At 39.7% G+C, this 17,500-nt stretch overlaps 2 protein-coding genes across 3 annotated transcripts in view; both read right to left on the bottom strand.

Moving 5' to 3' along the window:
* LOC137997430 (acid-sensing ion channel 2-like) overlaps window positions 1-76 on the bottom strand; it is an 18,523-nt gene extending 18,447 nt beyond the window's left edge. Inside the window, exon 1 of one of the 2 annotated variants that reach the window (XM_068843432.1) lies at window positions 1-76. This exon is cut by the window's left edge and continues 60 nt beyond it. The gene's annotated coding sequence lies outside the window, so the exon portion shown is untranslated. The other variant, XM_068843431.1, reaches the window with a different exon arrangement.
* A 3,776-nt stretch (window positions 77-3,852) lies between these two features.
* Window positions 3,853-17,500, bottom strand: part of LOC137997431 (acid-sensing ion channel 2-like) — a 29,229-nt gene continuing 15,581 nt past the window's right edge. Inside the window, exons 6-10 of the mRNA XM_068843434.1 lie at window positions 15,711-15,858; window positions 14,463-14,525; window positions 6,944-7,091; window positions 5,982-6,073; window positions 3,853-5,618 (exon numbers count right to left, since the gene is read on the bottom strand). Coding sequence (XP_068699535.1) covers window positions 5,497-5,618; window positions 5,982-6,073; window positions 6,944-7,091; window positions 14,463-14,525; window positions 15,711-15,858 — 573 coding nt within the window. The 3' untranslated portion in view covers window positions 3,853-5,496. The remainder of the gene's footprint in view (window positions 5,619-5,981; window positions 6,074-6,943; window positions 7,092-14,462; window positions 14,526-15,710; window positions 15,859-17,500) is intronic.

Genomic DNA, 17,500 nt, shown 5'->3' on the forward strand with positions numbered 1-17,500 from the left:
ACGTATGCAGCAAAGTTGAGTCTTTTTCCGAAATTCTTCCACTTCACAAGGCTATTCCATGCTAGAAGTCGACTTGGTTGTGTTGATGGAACAAATATTTACTCCGTCAGCATGGAGAAGTTTGTTCATGCGAGTGATTTCGTTGACGTCATCTTGTTTAAAGCATATGTAATTTTCCAAGCTGTTTATGTGAAATGTGTGTCACGTTGTCACCACTAAAAACTTCGATAACTTTAATTGTTACCAGTGTCTCTCTCAGTCTCTTCTGTTGTAGTAACTCATGGAGTTAATAAAATTGAGATATCAACTCTACTACAAAGTAGTTAGTATCACTTATTCGGTTACAAATAACATAATGTGTGTAAGTGTGAATTGTTGTGAAGATTTTGAGCTTGGCACCCAGGCTTGAACATACTGGCCGATTGCGACCTCTAAGTTAGCCGTTGTTTACCGCTAATTCGCGGTTTAGATGTTTTCTCGACAGACAATGGTTAAACGATGCTTAAAATACATTATTGAGACGGGAATGAACCGTGTTCTTTTTTTCAGTCAATGTCTAAACAATGCCTCATTAGGGAATCTTTATTGATTTATTTGTACGTAAATTTTGATATTGGAGGTTTTGACTCAATATGGCTTCTAAATCCGGTCGAAAAACTCATTTCAGAAAAGGAGAAAAACACTTTACTTTTGTTGGCGGAATTGGGAAGAGAATTTCAAGATGAGGAAAATAAAGGATACGACAGTAAAACATTGAGGAAGAAGGCAAAGGACTAAAAAGAAATCCTGAAGAAATTCAACGCCCAAATCCAAACGGTATCAAACAGGACGTTAATCAGATCCCAAGGATGCTGGAGGCGGCTGAAACTCCAGAGTAAGAAAGAACACGATTTGCAACGTCGTGAATTAAGAAAAACTGGTGGAGGAAAAGCTTCTGCCTCCCCAAGCCAAGTGTGTAAAGTTAGCTGCGGACGTCATACTAGCTTCGGTTAATCCGCTAGGGCAGATGACGACGCAGAAGAGAAAATCAATTTAACCGTTACACGGGATAAAGACAAGAAGGACACTATCACATGCGGAGCGGGGCGAGGTGGACTTGCCGCCGGATGTTGAAGTTATCATAGTTGCCAGAAAAGGGGAAAAATAGGCACGCATTGCGTACGTGTGGTAGTGCAGAAACACAACGCTATATTCCATATTGTCAAAAAGGCAAACTAAGAAAAGTACAGAATTTGTTAGCCTGCTTTATGCAAAACAATTGTTGATGCAAAAGTAAATAAATCTTGATACACAGGACGTTTTCTGAAAGTGTCGATCGAGAATAAAATATTTTGCGATCAGCAAAAAAATTTGCGACATGAAAACAACATAAATTTTGAACCGCGATTATAAAACGTTGCCATCATCGAAAAACTTTATGGGAGATTTTTGCTACGTTCAATTACTATTGTACTTTTGGCTGCACAAGTAAATCGCAAAATCGAAAGTGACATCGAATTCAGAGGGCGCCGTGATCAAGGTACCTTGCGTGTTTATTCGCGAAACAAAGGATACATCTATGTGAAAATGATGGCGGGACACCGGATTTTTGTGTGTCGTTAGTTGGTTTTTTTCTTTCATGTGTTACAAAGTTTAACAAGAAATTTGCGAATTCAACACAAAGATCACAACCACGTAACTCTTGAGGTTGTTAAAAATTTACTCCCCTAGACGAGGTTATTTATCACTAGGTAATTCCATCGATTCTGAAATATCAGCTGCTTTATCATTCATCAGTGTCACAAATTCTTGCCTAGTTTGGGGCTCATTTTGTTGAAACTCTCTTCCAAGAGACCTGTTTTTCTGATTTATGCACGCGCTCCGGTCGTATTGGAACCACTGACACTCTTACAACATGAAATATTTTGAGATATGTCTACGTAGCAAATCGAGTCCAAATGATACGAAAAGCTACCAGCTCTAAGTGGAGGTACGTGTAGACAACTGAGAACCTCGCAGATCTTGCTACACGCGGCATAACCGCAAAAAACCTCGCGGGTTCAGATTGACCTGGAGATGGATGGCATTGAGTACATTTGGTTAGAGCTTCATTTTCCCCGCTCGCGTTCCTGTCAAGTATGTTTTGTTTACCGCCCGCCTTCCAACAACGCTGCCTTTACAGGCTTATTGGAGGAAATGCTGTCAAGCTCAGACTGCCAAGGTATACAGTCTCTGGTATTGGGCGATTTGAATTTCGACTTACTTGAAACCACAAAGCCAAGTGCAACCAAGGACTTTAAAAATGTTTTCCAGGCTCTGGGCTTTCAGCAACTCATTACAAAAGTTACGAGACCAATATCTAATTCTCTCCTGGACCACATTTTTGTTTCAAATAACGACTTTTTTGTTGACTCTGGAACTATACCTTTATCATTGAGTGATCATCTTCCAGTTTTTGTTACTTGGAGAACCACAAGTAATTTTAAGCGACTCGTCTATAAAATTATTCATTTTCGCTCTCGTAAGTCGATTTCTATTGATAATTTTGTTGATGATCTTTCTCGTACGCCCTGGATTTCCTTGGGATGTTTAGTGGTCCCAACATGCGCTTGATCATTGGTATTGTCTTTTTAACGACGTGCTTAACTCGCACGCCCCGGTAAAATCGCGTCGTGTAAAAAGACTTCAACTGCCCGACTGGTTTACTACTGAAATAGCTGATGCAATTATAGAGCGTGAACGTCTGTTTTCAATAGCCTCCAAGATGTAGAAGAAACAGGGTTGTTAATTTGATTCGTAGAGCCAAGTGTTATTTTTATCGTGACGCCAGCCATAAGAGATAATTTGGATAACCCGAAAAACCTTTGGAAAATCATACGTTGTATTTTGCCTTCGAAATGTACTAATTTACCAAGTCATCTGAGTGTCGACGGTATGATATCGAGTGACCCAGTCGACATATCTAACCTCTTTAATGAACATTTTGCCAACATCACTTCCTCCGTCGGTTCAGCTTGGCGATCTACCGGAGAGTCCGAATTGGAACTTTTAAACCAATTTTGTACATTCCAAACTCCTGGTCGGATCAGACCTTTTTTCCATTTCTCCAATTACGGAGGATTCTGTCTTCTCGAGTCTTTCTCGACTGCCTTCTGTTGGCCTTGATGGGATCAGTGGCTTCTTCCTCAAAATAGCCGCTCACTTCTATTTTCAATTTGAGTGTTTCCTGTGGTATTTTTCCAGACAAATGTAAAATTGCTTAAGTCTTTCCCTTATATAAGGAAGGCTCCCTTTCAGACCGTTCAAATTTTCGTCCTATCTCTGTTTTTGCCACTAGCTGTCTCGAAAATCCTCGAGCGCCATGTGCATTCTCACTGCTATAATTTTCTCACTTACCATGGTCTCCTCACTGATTTTCAGTTTGGTTTTAGATGGTTTCGCTCTTGTGAACTTGCGGTCATTAATCTGTCGGATAATATTCTCGATACTATGTATCGAGGCCTTCTGAGCGGCCTTTTACTGATAGATCGTAAAAAGCATTTGATCTGGTCGACCATGGCACTCTGCTTTATAACCTCATTGTGTAGGATTGTTCTTCATCACTAGCACTTGAGTGATTCGGCTCATATCGAAATGGCCACTCGTAGAAAACGGTTTTTAAGGGAGCTCTTTGTGATCCCCCTTCAGGTGTCTGTTAGAGTCCCGCAGGGGAAGCATATAGTTCTACGCTAACTCCTGGGATATCCGTGCCACGTTTGCTCATCTTGTTTTCCCCGCGCGCGGTATTTGCTTTATATTTACATCACGGTCCGAGTTTCTCGGTGATATTTCTTGAAATTTCATACCACGGCAGGCGCTAGTTCTGTTCCCACCGCTCTTATTTTGGGTTTATTGTTTATTGTTACACATCAAACTCTGAGGAATACATGAGAACAGCCAAAGCCGGAGGCTTAAATGGCACATGGTTAGCAAACATAATTTGAAAATTTTGCATGAATAGAAGAAGGCTTTAGCTAAAATACTTATACAACTGTAATTTTTTCCTCGGCGTTTTTGTCGCCATGTTATTTTAACTGATGCTTGAAAAATTTGTATGAAAGTCAAGTAGACTAGTGCACGACTGATAAAACCTCGCGAATATCAGTCGTGCAGTAGTCTACTTGACTTTCATAAAAGAGCGTCGCACCGGTATCGCGAGGTCACAGGTTCAAACCACGTTGAAGTTCTGAGAATTTCAGACTTCTTTACGCAATTGCAAAAATTGCGTTCATAACTGCGAGGATCAGAGCTTCACTTGAAAACTCAGTACGACGTTTAAGACCCCCTGCATTGAAACTATTCTGTACCAAGAGCTCTCACGGTAAAATAGGCAAGGAGGAACCATGGACGCTGGAAATCATCAGCTACTGGTCTGACAAACCCTCCAGCACATTAGATTATTTTACACTTGTAGACCGTCAAAAATTGTATTTTACCAATTCAGCGCAAAAGTCAGGTGTTATTTGTTTATCACGTCCTCGAATCCCCACGCGTCTCCGAGTTCCGACGTCCTCGCGTCCCACCTCTCCGAGTCCCCGCGTCCCCGCATCCCCACCTCCTTGAGTTTCCACGTCCCCGCGTCCCCACGTCCCCGAGTCCCTACGTCCCCGCGTCCTCGAGTCCCCGGGTCCACGAGTCCCCGCGTCCTCGAGTCGCCCAGTCCCAAGTCTCACGTCCCCGTCCCACTTTTAGTAACAGCCGAGAATAAAACTCCTTTGTTAATTTTTAACCTGAGATTAGCGTTAATCGGCTTTTGAACAACTGGCCCCAGGAGTCCATGACTATATTGTTTTTGTGGAACGGCGTTTTTGCGTACCGAGTTATTTTTAGATTGATTTTCCCGCGTAACCAGACCTTTCCAGCTTTTCACAAGTCTTGCATGAGAAATTATTACCCATGGAATTGAGATTGGTCACTCGTGCAAGACAAACCTTATTTAAGAACTCATCTAAAAATAGCTTGATCTGTGAAAATGTCGTTGCACAGACCGCGGGTAATGAACACCCGCAGAGGGTCTGGGCAAGCAATGAGGCCGTTTATGTTTTTAAAAGGTAGAGGGTAAGAACTTATGTACAATTATAGAAACGATCAAATTTACCCAAAATAATTGCCGAGATCATCAACGCTTATGTAATGTACATAATGTCCAAATCCACATGTTACTGCTGCAGTCTCAAAGAGCTCGTGGTCACGTGGCTTGCTGACGCATTACTTACAGCTGCATTACCTTAGCGATAGTCGTGGGATAAAAGACATTACTTAAACGTCGATGCGATCGCGCGAAGCACTCCACTTCCTTGCTTTTTCCTAATGTACATTTGTTGTATCTGTTCGACATCGATATCGACTACGTTTTGGAGCTTACTTTACAAAGTTTACTTTATCAGACCTGATGATTAAAATAAATGTTTGTGCACGCAAAATTTGTTCGCGCTTTTTAAATAGGAGATTCAAGAGTAGTTATGGAAAAATATCAGGTTATTCCGGGTGGGTTGATTGACGTCGTCTCGTTGCTAGGAGGCCAATAAAGAAGTCGATGAACTCGAGGATAGTCAGCAGACTGCATCCGAGGAACAAGCCCATGTTACCTCCGATCTCACCTAAAGAAGGAAGTAAGGACTTCAGCAAAACACTCTCCTTCGTTACATCACCCAACACTCCTCTATTGCATACTACGTAAAAGGAGTTCCCTTGAAATGAATACACATCAGCCTACACACAGAGAGGGTGTCAGAACAATGGACGCTTTGTTAAAATCAGACAGCTTGTCATTAAGATACATGGAAAACTCAATAAAAATGAATAAGTAAAGGCTATCTTTTTTAAGGCAATCCTCCTTGTGTTGAAAAATTAGGACTGATTGATGTTCTAATCTGTCACAGTTTTTAATCACCCTAGAGAATGACTGGTTTGGGGAAAGCCGATCTCATTGGTTATTAGAAATCAAAGCAAATTCATCTTACCAAACAAGGCGTTATTGTCATAAGCTGGTTGCTGTTCCTGCATCTCATAATTTAGAGATTTGAATCCAATTTGTAAAAGAACGAGATTATTCCTGGTGGATAAGAAGATCGTAATACTAGTTTACACAAAATGATATGATGTCACAAAGTAACAATGTTATCGTATCTTAGAACCCCTTACTCCTGTCAAGTCTCGACTATGACCTAAACTCGTTCACAGAAATATCGGTAGAGACCAATGTATTTATTTGACGTGCGGATTATAGATGAAATGGAGCGGTAATCCTCGTTCTTATCTGGATAATTTTAAGCAATTGGCTCTTATAGGCAATTGCAGAGGCCATGGAAGCCACCAGATTTTTCAGGTGTTTATAAGAAATAACGGCTCAAAATTGTCCCGATAAGTGGGATGATCACTTCTTCCTTTCGTCCTTAGAGACAATCCAACCCGTGATTTCAGTTTAAATGTAAGGTGCACGAAATGCTTACGTATAAGCTGCGAAGCAAACGTTGCAGTGCTGGGATCATGGAAGATTGTCTAAGTTTTGGCCGCGCGAAAAATGGGGCTTGTTAAGTCTGGCTCCATTTTTGCGCGGCAAAAAGATCAAAAATAGGGTACTCACGGAAACGCTTTCTCCGCAGGCTAGCTTATATATGAACAGGGTATCTGATATATGAGAATGTTACAAAGTATGTTGACGCTGAAAAAACATGCTTTAAAAAAGTACAAACGCAAACGTACAAACATGGCTTCGTGTTTTTGCAGTTAATTGAACTCATGACTGGGTGGTGTAAATGTATGTATTTGAAGTGTCTTTCGTCTTTCAAAATCTTATCACTTAAGAGAATATCTCGACTACAAGAACAACAACAAGTATACAAGTAGATGAATGCATCAGTAAGTAAATTTAAATAGGTTCTATGAATGGAACGATAAACATCAATGGTGCTCATAACAATACCTTTGGTATTCCACATTAGTGTAGTAACCTTGCGACACATAGTCTTCAGCAGTACCAATATCTGGGAACTTTGAATAAGACACTTCAGCAGTGTATTTCGTTTCATAACAAGGAACAAAACACTCGCAGGATACCGTATCCAAGGACTCTATAGAAATAAACAGATAGTAGAAACCATTACAAACCAACTGTTAACGAAGTAAGTTTCAAAAACAGGACCCCACCAGAGGAGGAATATCAATGATTTTGATACGAGAATGAAATAAGAGAATGAAATAATTCAAACGGCAAAGAATATCACTGAGGATAATTCCTTACGAGCAGAATTAAAGACGACGAAACTTGAGTGATGAAAAACGACACATTAAAATGTTATGGCATTGCCAGTTTTTTGATGACCCAAACTTATAACAGAGAGATACCTTTGACAATATCCTTGCCCACTGGAAAACAGCAAAAAAGTTCAGGAAAGAATTGTGTTGTATGAAAGAAACCTCTTTCTTGAAGTTGTAATGACGTTTTTGTCTGCAAATTTTTGTGTCAGACAATGCGAAATGGGCGTGTTTAAACATCAAATGGCGAAATAACCTCAACCCTAATTATATTCCTATTCTTTTTCCTCACTCCTGTTGTAGGTTAAAGCCTATCAAAGCTATATATTTTCAACACATGTCACTCAGTGTTTTTTTTCAACATTATAGGATTTTTATGGTAATTTTAAAGGTGAGACCAGAGAGTTTTAGAACATTTCTTACACAATTTCTGAAAACAGTTAGGCCATAATTCGGGAATTTTTGCAGCTTAAGGTGATTCACTGGTTTTGCACTGCGCAACCCTACTGCACATAATTTCTTGCGACAAAAGGGTGGATTTTCATTGACTGACGCCAAGCTTAATCCGTCAAGGAATGGCTATTGTCTCCTGAACGAGTACGGTGACCTCCATTTTTTATTTCATACATTTGCTGAGAACGGTGTCTTCATGGAGTAGTGGAAAAATCAGCAAAAATTTATGTCCTGTTTTTTGGCAATTTCATAAAAGGTCATAGAACTGTACGGAAGGTGCCGCCATTACGAGTCGAACAGCCCATGCTAAAGTTAAATCTATTTTGGAGTGTTAAGTGTCATTGTCTGAGAAAGTGTTCCAGGGGCCAAAAGTTGTGGTAAACCGATTTGACTGAAACGTGGCACAGAAGTTGGGTATAATGAGATATTTCAAGCCACTTTGGCTCACTTCTCTGAGTTTTAGTTTTGGAGTTACAGGGAGGGGGGGGGGGGGGGGGGGAGGGCTCATTTTTTGCCCTTTGAGTACCAAAAGTCCAGCGTTCCAGGGGGCATTTTGAAAGTGTGATAAGATCCCACTGGTAAATTGTGCTGCCAAGTGAATTTGACCATGAACTCTACTATAATAGAGCTTTCAGTTCATGCATGTAACTTTGTCTTCAAGGTATTTCACAGAGAGGAGCCTGGGGCTAGAGTTTGGCCAAAATTGATGTTAAAATTATAACCCAAGATAGCCATTTTTTCAAAATTTCACTATATTCACCTGCCTTCTTGCATAACTGCCAAACCTATACCACTGTTTACTTTAGTCACCCAGTTATCAAAATAAGTTGAGAAAAATTTGGCTTCTTATGGTTTATTGAATTTTTGGAACAAACACCTCATGCCCCTCTAAGGCGATGCAAAATGGAATTTTGAGCCTAATTCAGGCCATAAACAAACCGAATTGTTGACAAGAAGCCCTTATTCTGTACTTGGTAGGTGAAAATGAATTGCCAAAGCCAAATCAGTTTCGTTGTTTAGAAATAACACCGATTCTTACCTTAAAATTGATCTAAAACGGGCCTCTGATTAGCGCAACAAACACATAATTTAGCAAATCAAAGATGATTTTATTCTTTGAAAACCTAGTAACCACCATAGAACACAAATGATGACAGTGCTGGAAATAATTTTTCTTTATTCACAGGACATATGTCCTTTCAAATCTTCATTTTGGTCGGACATTTGACAAATTGGACCGGACATAATTTATTGACTGACAACACCTTGAAGAAGATAAACTCAAGATGTGCTCCGATCATAATGTGAAATTGGCCGGACATTTTCAAAATTTGGTCGGACAACGTCTGATGGCCGACTGTTATTTCCAGCACTGTGATGATGTTCTGATGTACACATAACAATCGTTTTACAAGATGCTTAAATTTTTCTTTGATTTATAGTCAGTTCTCGTAATATTTCCAAGCACGGAAAGTCTCCATAGTTTGTCAAGCCCTTTTTTTTTTATATTTTTACTAGATAAATTTAGCTTATCAAAAGGTTCGTTAACATATAATCTTCGTCTGACCTTGTAATAGCCTGAATAGTTGTTTTAAATACCCAACAGCAAAGGAGCATGACGATACATACGTAGATTACACAGACATATACGAGCTTCATTGACCAGTATCGAGGTGAACTGTGATTTTCCGAGTGCTTTAGAGCTGCAAAAAGGAAACCATCAATCCACGGTTAGGAGAGCTGGATAGCAAAAAGCTTGTTTTACTTTTATAAAGAAAATAGCCCAAAAAAAAGCCTTGCATTGAGATGATGCACTTGTTACTACATCAAGCTAGCTGGCCCGCCATTTTGGACTTGAAAAGTGTGGGGACTGGACGGAGTTCCCGTCCATTCTCCCGTTTCGCGGGTGTGTTCGAAATTCTAGAAAGTGATCTGTTTCAGGATAATTTGCGATGGTACTTTATTCCTTTGAAGGGGTAAATGACCAGTGCAGTGTCACGTCATGGGCTGTGCAAGAAGCAGTAATGCTTCCTTTGTTGTCTTGCGATAGTGACATGACTGCATGATTAAAGCACAAGTAGAAGAGTTCAGGTGTGTCCGGGGAAGAAGAGGAAGAAATGGTGATGCCAAAGTTACAGGTGCTTCAAAATATCAGTTAGGGATCATATACGCTCACAAATGACATTTATCGTGATCTACGGGACTCTTCTGACTGAAGAGAGATTTAGAGAGGACGATATGTAATTTACGATATTGTCGTCTCAAATTGTTTGTTTATGGTTGATTGATTCGCATGTTAATATCCTGGGTCCTTAGGAAGAGCACTAAACATTCATCAGATTTGTCAAAAAAAAAAAAAACGGGTACGATTACAATAACTTGAAGGCGGTTTTTTTTTTTCTGCTCGAGCTGCTTGTTTACATTAAGCTTGTCACGTGCACACGCTTATCATGCAATGCACAATCCAGTTACCGGTTTCCATTATTTACCCTTTTCGTCAAAGATCTTTGCTGCGTCTAAGTTTTTCGACAAAATTGACATTTTCAGGGAGAAAACGTCACTAAAACTTCGTCGCAAAATCGACCGAATTAGTTGATATTATTGGATTTGCTTGGAATAATGCATAGGCAATGAACACACATATGTCGTACTTGAATGGGAACTGACTCTGAATCGTTCTGGAAGAGCAGGGAAGATTTATGTATATTTGTAGAAAAATTTGTTTCATTATTTAATTAAAAAAATTGTTTAAAATAACGTTAACTATTCAATGAAAAAATGAAAAAATATACCTAAATAAGAGTGTTATCTGCTAAAACTCTCTAAAACTCCCTAAAAAAAAATCATAAAATTTTTATTCTTTTTTGATAGCGAGGGCCTCTTTTGGTGAATAACCGCTGATTAGTTGCAGTGTAGATGACCCTGAAAACTGCTGATTTGTTGTGCTCAGTGAACAGTACTCTAAACACCGTTGTAGCATGTGGGTGGACTGAGCCCTCTCTTGGTTTGTAGGAATACAGAAAAATATATACGTTTTTTTTTTTCAACTTTTCTGCCTGTGAAATGTTGCTGTTCAGTATTCTCCTATATATACTGCTATTTAAGTTCTAGTATTTGTCAATTTTTTTCTAATATTCTTGAGATTTTCTAAAATATTTTTTCGTGTCTAAAATTCCCAAAACAATTCCTGCGGAATTATGTAGCTAAGCCTATTCTAAGTTGACTTGTCTTCGACGAAACAGGCAAATAAAGGAGACCGGTGGAGTTTCAATGCAAGCTCGGTCGAATTGTGCATTGCCAAACGTGACAAGCTGAATGTAAACAAACAGCTCGAGCAGACAAAAACAGCCTTCAAGTTATTTCTATTATTGTTATTGCTATTTTTATGTATATATAAAGATATTGCGATGAGTTTGTTGACTGTTTAGTACTCTTCGTAAGGACCCAGGAAATTAACATGGGAATCAATCAACTATGTGAACAAACAATTTGAGACGACAACATCGTAAATTATATATCATTGTCTTTCTTCAAGCAAAAGAGTCTCGTCACCCTGCGAGCAGAGCCTCCTTTTGTCTTTTTCTTTACTGAGGAGGAGAAAAGTAGGCTCTGCCCGAATCGCGTAACTCTTTGAAGCCGCCGCAGCCCGAACTTCTGGACAAGTCAATCTTGTTTTCTCTCGTCAAACCGGTTTTTTCAGTGCGAGCGTTCGTTTTTTGACAAAACCGATTGTTATAATTGAGCCCGATGTACCATGAAAAACCAAGATGGCGGCGAGATCTGGCATAGTAGGCTTGGGTTCGAGACTGTATCCTGGCAACATGCAGCGCATATTCAATAAAGATCTTACTCGATTCATGCAGAGCCTTTTTCGAGAACGCCAAAATCGAGCAAGCAAAAGAAAGGCTCTGCTAGCAGGGTGGAGTCTCGTAAACTGCGACAAAAATCATTTGGGAGCGTATACGATCCCTAACTGATATTTTGAAGCACCTGTAGCTTTGGCATCACCATTTCTTCCTCTTCTTCCCCGGACACACCTGAACTCTTCTACTTGTGCTTTAATCATGCAGTCACGTCACTATCGCAAGACAACAAAGGAAGCATTCCTGTTTCTTGCACAGCCCATGACATGACACTGCACTGGTCATTTACCCCTTCAAAGGAATAAAGTACCATCGAAAATTATCCTGAATCAGATCACTTTCTAGAATTTCGAACACACCTGATAAAAAACAGAAAAAATTCCGCGCAACGGGAGAAGGATTGGACGGGAAGCAGTCCCCACACTTTTCAAGTCCAAAATGGCGGGCCAGCTAGCTTGATGTAGTAACAAGTGCATCATCTCAATGCAAGGCTTTTTTTGGGCTTTTTTCTTTATAAAAGCAAAACAAGCTTTTTGTTATCCAGCTCTCCTAACCGTGGATGGATGGTTTCATTTTTTCAGCTCTATAGGACTCGGAAAATCACAGTTCACCTCGATACTGGTCAATGAAGCTCGTATATGTCTGTGTAATCTACGTATGTATGCATGGTCATGCTCCTTTGCTGTTGGGTATTTAAAACAATTATTCAGGCTATTACAAGGTCAGACGAAGATTATATGTTAACGAACCTTTGGATAAGCTTAATTTATCTGGTAGAGATATAAAAAATGGGCCTGACAAAATATGGAGACTTTCCATGCTTGGAAATATGACGAGAACTGACTATAAATCAAAGAAAAATTTAAGCATCTTGTAAAACGATCGTGATATGTACATCAGAACATCATCATTTGTGTTCTATGGTGGTTACTAGGTCAAATAATAAAATCACCTTTGATTTGCTAAATTATGTGTTTGTTGCGCTAATCAGAGGCCCGTTTTAGATCAATTTTAAGGGAAGAATCGATACTATTTCTAAACAACGAAACTGATTTGGCTTTGACAATTCATTTTCACTTACCAAGTACAGAATAAGGGCTTCTTGTCAATAATTCGGTTTGTTTATGGCCTGAATTAGGCTCAAAATTCCATTTTGCATCGCCTTAGAGGGGCATGAGGTGTTTGTTCCAAAAATTCAATAAACCATAAGAAGCCAAATTTTTCTCAACTTATTTTGATAACTGGGTGACTAAAGTAAACAGTGGTATAGGTTTGGCAGTTATGCAAGAAGGCAGGTGAATATAGTGAAATTTTGAAAAAATGGCTATTTTGGGTTGTAATTTTAACATCAATTTTGGCCAAACTCTAGCCCCAGGCTGCTCTCTGTGAAATACCTTGGGGACAAAGTTACATGCATGAACTGAAAGTTCTATTATAGTAAAGTTCATGGTCAAATTCATTTGGCAGCACAAGTTACCAATGGGGTCTTATCACACTTTCAAAATGCCCCGTGGAAGGCTGGAGTTTTGGTGCTCAAAGGGCAAAAAATGAGACACCCCCTTGTCCCTCCAAAACTAAAACTCAGAGAAGTGAGCCAAAGTGGCTTTTGAAATATCTCATTATACCCAACTTCTGTGCCAAGTTTCAGTCAAATCGGTTTACCACAACTTTTGGCCCCTGGAGCACTTTCTCAGACAATCGCACTTAAGTTCTCACAAAGGCATTCCAAAAAATCTTTCAGGTACGTACTTGAATTAACTATAGAATGCCACAACGCTCTGCGTTAATCGTTGATTACCTTTGTCCAACATTGGGGGTGCGCGGCAATTGTCAAAGTATTCGTCAGCGTCGTACCATGGAAACGAGCATAGTGACTTCCTTTTTTATTACATTTTTATCATCTCCCTGACATGTTACAGCAGTTTGCGAAGTTTCATTGGAAATCTATGACTAGTTCTATTTCTAGGGAATCACCTTAAACTACTCCCTGATTCCTACGTTCGGTTAGGTTGTAACACAATCATTTGCATGATATGCGCAAGCTCATTAAACATGCCTAAAAGAGAGCTCTTTCGTTAGACTGCTAGCAGTCCCTTCTGAGTCAGCCGAACCGCCTGCTTTGGTCACACAAGCGAGCCGAGGAGAGAATTGTGATAGAGCGAGATTTTTTCTTGGGAAAATACTGACCGATCAAAAAGCGGTGCTGCAACATTTACGTAAGTCAGGATGACAAGATAAAAAGTCACCAGTCAAAGAAAGACGCTATCAGTTCTACAAGTAACTTAAAGGAAGGGGTTGCCTGTGGAAGCCCTGCCCACAAAGAATTAGATGACAGCATTTCTCCTGACAGGGACGTTTTATCAGATCACCCAGTAGAGATTATTAAGACGAGGAAAAAAGTCTTGCTGTTTTCAAGAGAGCAACAGTTGGAATATGTCATCCTTGGAGAACTATGATCCTTCGAAACCCACAAGAAACCAGGAACCAATTGCATAAAACTCAATTGAAAATACTTTTTTCTGTCTAGAAAAGTCATTTCGTGATTTAAACACGCCCGTGGGAAAGATCACGTTCGGCTATTCCGAGTTAATTCTACACACACACACAAAAAACAAGAGACCGTCGTCTTTGATACAGAGGAAAGACTGCTCAATTCAGAATTGTTTTAGGCGTTCATTCTCAACATTCGAAACTACCTGTTCGGCTTGGTTTCAATATGAATCAGAAAATATATCAAAAAGAGAATATAGGGCCTGGGCCTAAGAGCAGTTTCTTGGTAGTTTCATGACCAACTCTAAACAAGCTACCTTTTTGTAAATAAAAACAAATTGAGAAAGAAGGGCGCAAACGAAATTCTAAAATGATACCCACCTGACAATAAATAAGAGCAGTTAAGATCTGCTTTTGTCGAACAAGTTGGAACAGGAAGATATTCTGGAGAGAAACATTAATAAAACAGTAAAATGTCACTTCTTCGCCTGCAAAGAGCACACGATCGTTACCTACATTTATGAATGCCAAATGAGCATGCATGTCGGTCAGATTTTGCATAAGTAGAATAAAAGCATTGAAATTTTCGTCTGACGCTACATCACAAATCAGCCATCTGAACACTCTCTTGTTTAATAATAAAAATATCGCCATTCTGATTGGCTAAGAGAAGTTCAGTTTCCAAGAAACACATTGCAGAAAATAGGTAATTCAGTGCACAACAAGGTAAGAAACCAAGCATTCTGATTGGTCAGTGTCCTACGAGATCGTGCAATTTTGTTCGTCTTTGAAAAATATTTATTCCAAATTGCACCAGAAAAATCATGTGATTACTATATGTAATCGCATGGTCCCTAACGCAATTAACTCAAGGATTCATTTCACGCATATTTCCAAAGTTTCACAACATTTCTCGAGTCGCGAAGCGACGAGGGCAATTTGGAAAACTTTGACATTTACAAGTGAAGTTAATCCTTACTTTGCACGAGGTGCATTGCGATTATGTGTTTATCACATAAAGGCCAAAATTATTGAAGGGAGCCCGTCCAGTGCCGCGACAAATGACAATAAACCCGCTCCTATTCGGTTAAAGTTCAATTCGAGAAATCGTTGCTGTCAACAGAACAGCACTTAACGTGTATTTTATATGTGGACAAAAGAGTAGTTTAATCATCTGGAAGAAGATTCTCTTGTAACTTCGCTTGCTCTGGATAAGCAACTGTTAGAGAATCAGGATCAAGTAATCACGCTCTCTTGATTACCAAAAGTACCCTCGTGATTAAGGAAAAATGCTCTCCGTCTCGGCCAATCAGCATTCAGTAATTTTGCTCCATATGTGATAACCAATAAGAACAAAACCTCGGACAACAGCCCCAAAACGGCGTCACATACGATTTCTTTCAAGTTAAAGTTTGTGGTTTTTTATTTCCTGACGCTGACGGTCCTCGTTTGTACTTTATTTGAAGGCTGAATCAGCCCTAGAAAAAGAATAACGAAGGCAGCAGAAGCTGAGGAGGATTAAAAATGGGACGGAAATGAAGGCTGTTCATTTCCACTCTCCTCAACCTGCTTATTCCTAGTATCATTTCTTCCGACCCACTCATCTCGTCATGTCATGTACAACCCTACCTCTGTATCCAACAGGGCGGCAACCACAATGTTCGATAGCCTTTTCAGCCACACACTCATGAAGGCATCCCTCTGTGGTGTAAGTAGAGAACGTTCGCAATTTCTTTTCCGTACAGTTTGTAGCGTAAGGCTTTTGGAGGTTTTTATACTACAAAGGACAGATAAAAATTTTCAATCATTAGGTTCGGTTACTGGTACCCAAGAATCAAATTACTGATCAATATTCAACCATTGCGAACTGCGCGCCCAAAGCTTTTGATCTCTTAGCCTCCTTGAATCTTGCTAAACGTTTTTTTTTTCCAACAAACAACACGAAGGTGCTGCAGACACTCTCCTCTCCCATAAAATGAACCTTCTCCAGGTTTCTTATGTTACCGTCGATCACTTGGTCATTCTGCTAGAGAGGAGTGCAAAGTAGGTTTCACACAGGTATGTTTTGCCTTATCACGTTATTTAACTAGGAAAAACCAGTGATGTTCAAAACACTTAAATTACAATGTATTGTCAATGAAATCACGCTCAGCTAGCAGAGGTTTATTGACAGATACACCTCTGATCTTTTCATGATTATTAAGGTCGATACCTAGAGCATTCATGCAGTCTACCGACATAAGACAAACTACTTGACCCCAAGGGAAACTTTTGCTCGAAATATCGAAAGGTCTGGAGAAGAAACATATTTCATTTAAGGACGGTGCCTACTATTGTTATTGCGCATACGTCTTGCGCATCTCAAGATACTCCGCCGGATTTCCTATGGTTGGTGCTTACTAATACAGGGATATTTCTGCGCGGTTCAAAACTATGCAGAGGAAGCAGAATTTAGCAAGTGATCTCGGTATCCAAAAAGAAAATTTGGGGTAACCACGCATTTTTCAGAGAAAATCAAGCTTCAATTTGGAAAAGAACGCCATACATTGCTTTGTACTTTAAAGCTTTTTACAGATATTGTTGATTAATTATGTTCGAAAAATGCGTGGTTACCTCCAATTTTCTTTTTGGACTTCTATAACACTTGTTAAGATCTACTTTTATTTTAACGCATATTCAGTGAACCGCGAAAAAACACCTTTGAATTAGTAGGCACCGTCCTTATCAAGTGACGGGAATTTACACCTCAGTGTATTCTCCGGATGCCATAAGGTCTTTACAGGCGGAATAAGGTGCATGCTGATTTTCATTAAGGGAGGTAAACAGGCTTTAATCCCCCACCCCCTTAACAGGACTTGGCTTGGGTAAGCAGAAGGGAACCTGTATTTTAGTGTTGTCGTATGGTATACGTAGATCCCACTCCGGAAACCGGAATACATGGACCAAACTCACGTTAATCATTTAATTTTACCAGTGAATGCTTCTGGTGAACAGATTGAATATATGCTACCTGGACGGCGTTTCTTGTCCCTGATTTAGTATTTTCTTTAGGTTTCAAATGACGTCACAGCGACCATGCCAAACCAATCGTGAGTAAACACGAAGTATAAATTTCGATACTGCTTTTCCCGAACTCCACATAATTTATATGCCACTGAAATCAAGCTTATTCGTTATGGTGTAACGTATCGCTGCTGCACTAAAACCAATGTTACGCGAGTTGAACATTTCTGTAGTAAGTTTCAATGGGAGGAACTGGATAAGACCTTGATTAATAAGCACTTAATGACTAAATGGTCCCAAGGGAAACAGTCAGTTTTGTTTCCCCGAGACCCTCAATAGAACAATTCGGCTAATTCAATGTTGTACCCAATTCAGATCTCTTGGGGTTCAGGTTCTTTGTGTGTTGCATTTGCATG

This window comes from Montipora foliosa, chromosome 3, assembly GCF_036669935.1.
Source record: "Montipora foliosa isolate CH-2021 chromosome 3, ASM3666993v2, whole genome shotgun sequence".
In the NCBI taxonomy this organism is placed as follows: domain Eukaryota; kingdom Metazoa; phylum Cnidaria; class Anthozoa; order Scleractinia; family Acroporidae; genus Montipora; species Montipora foliosa.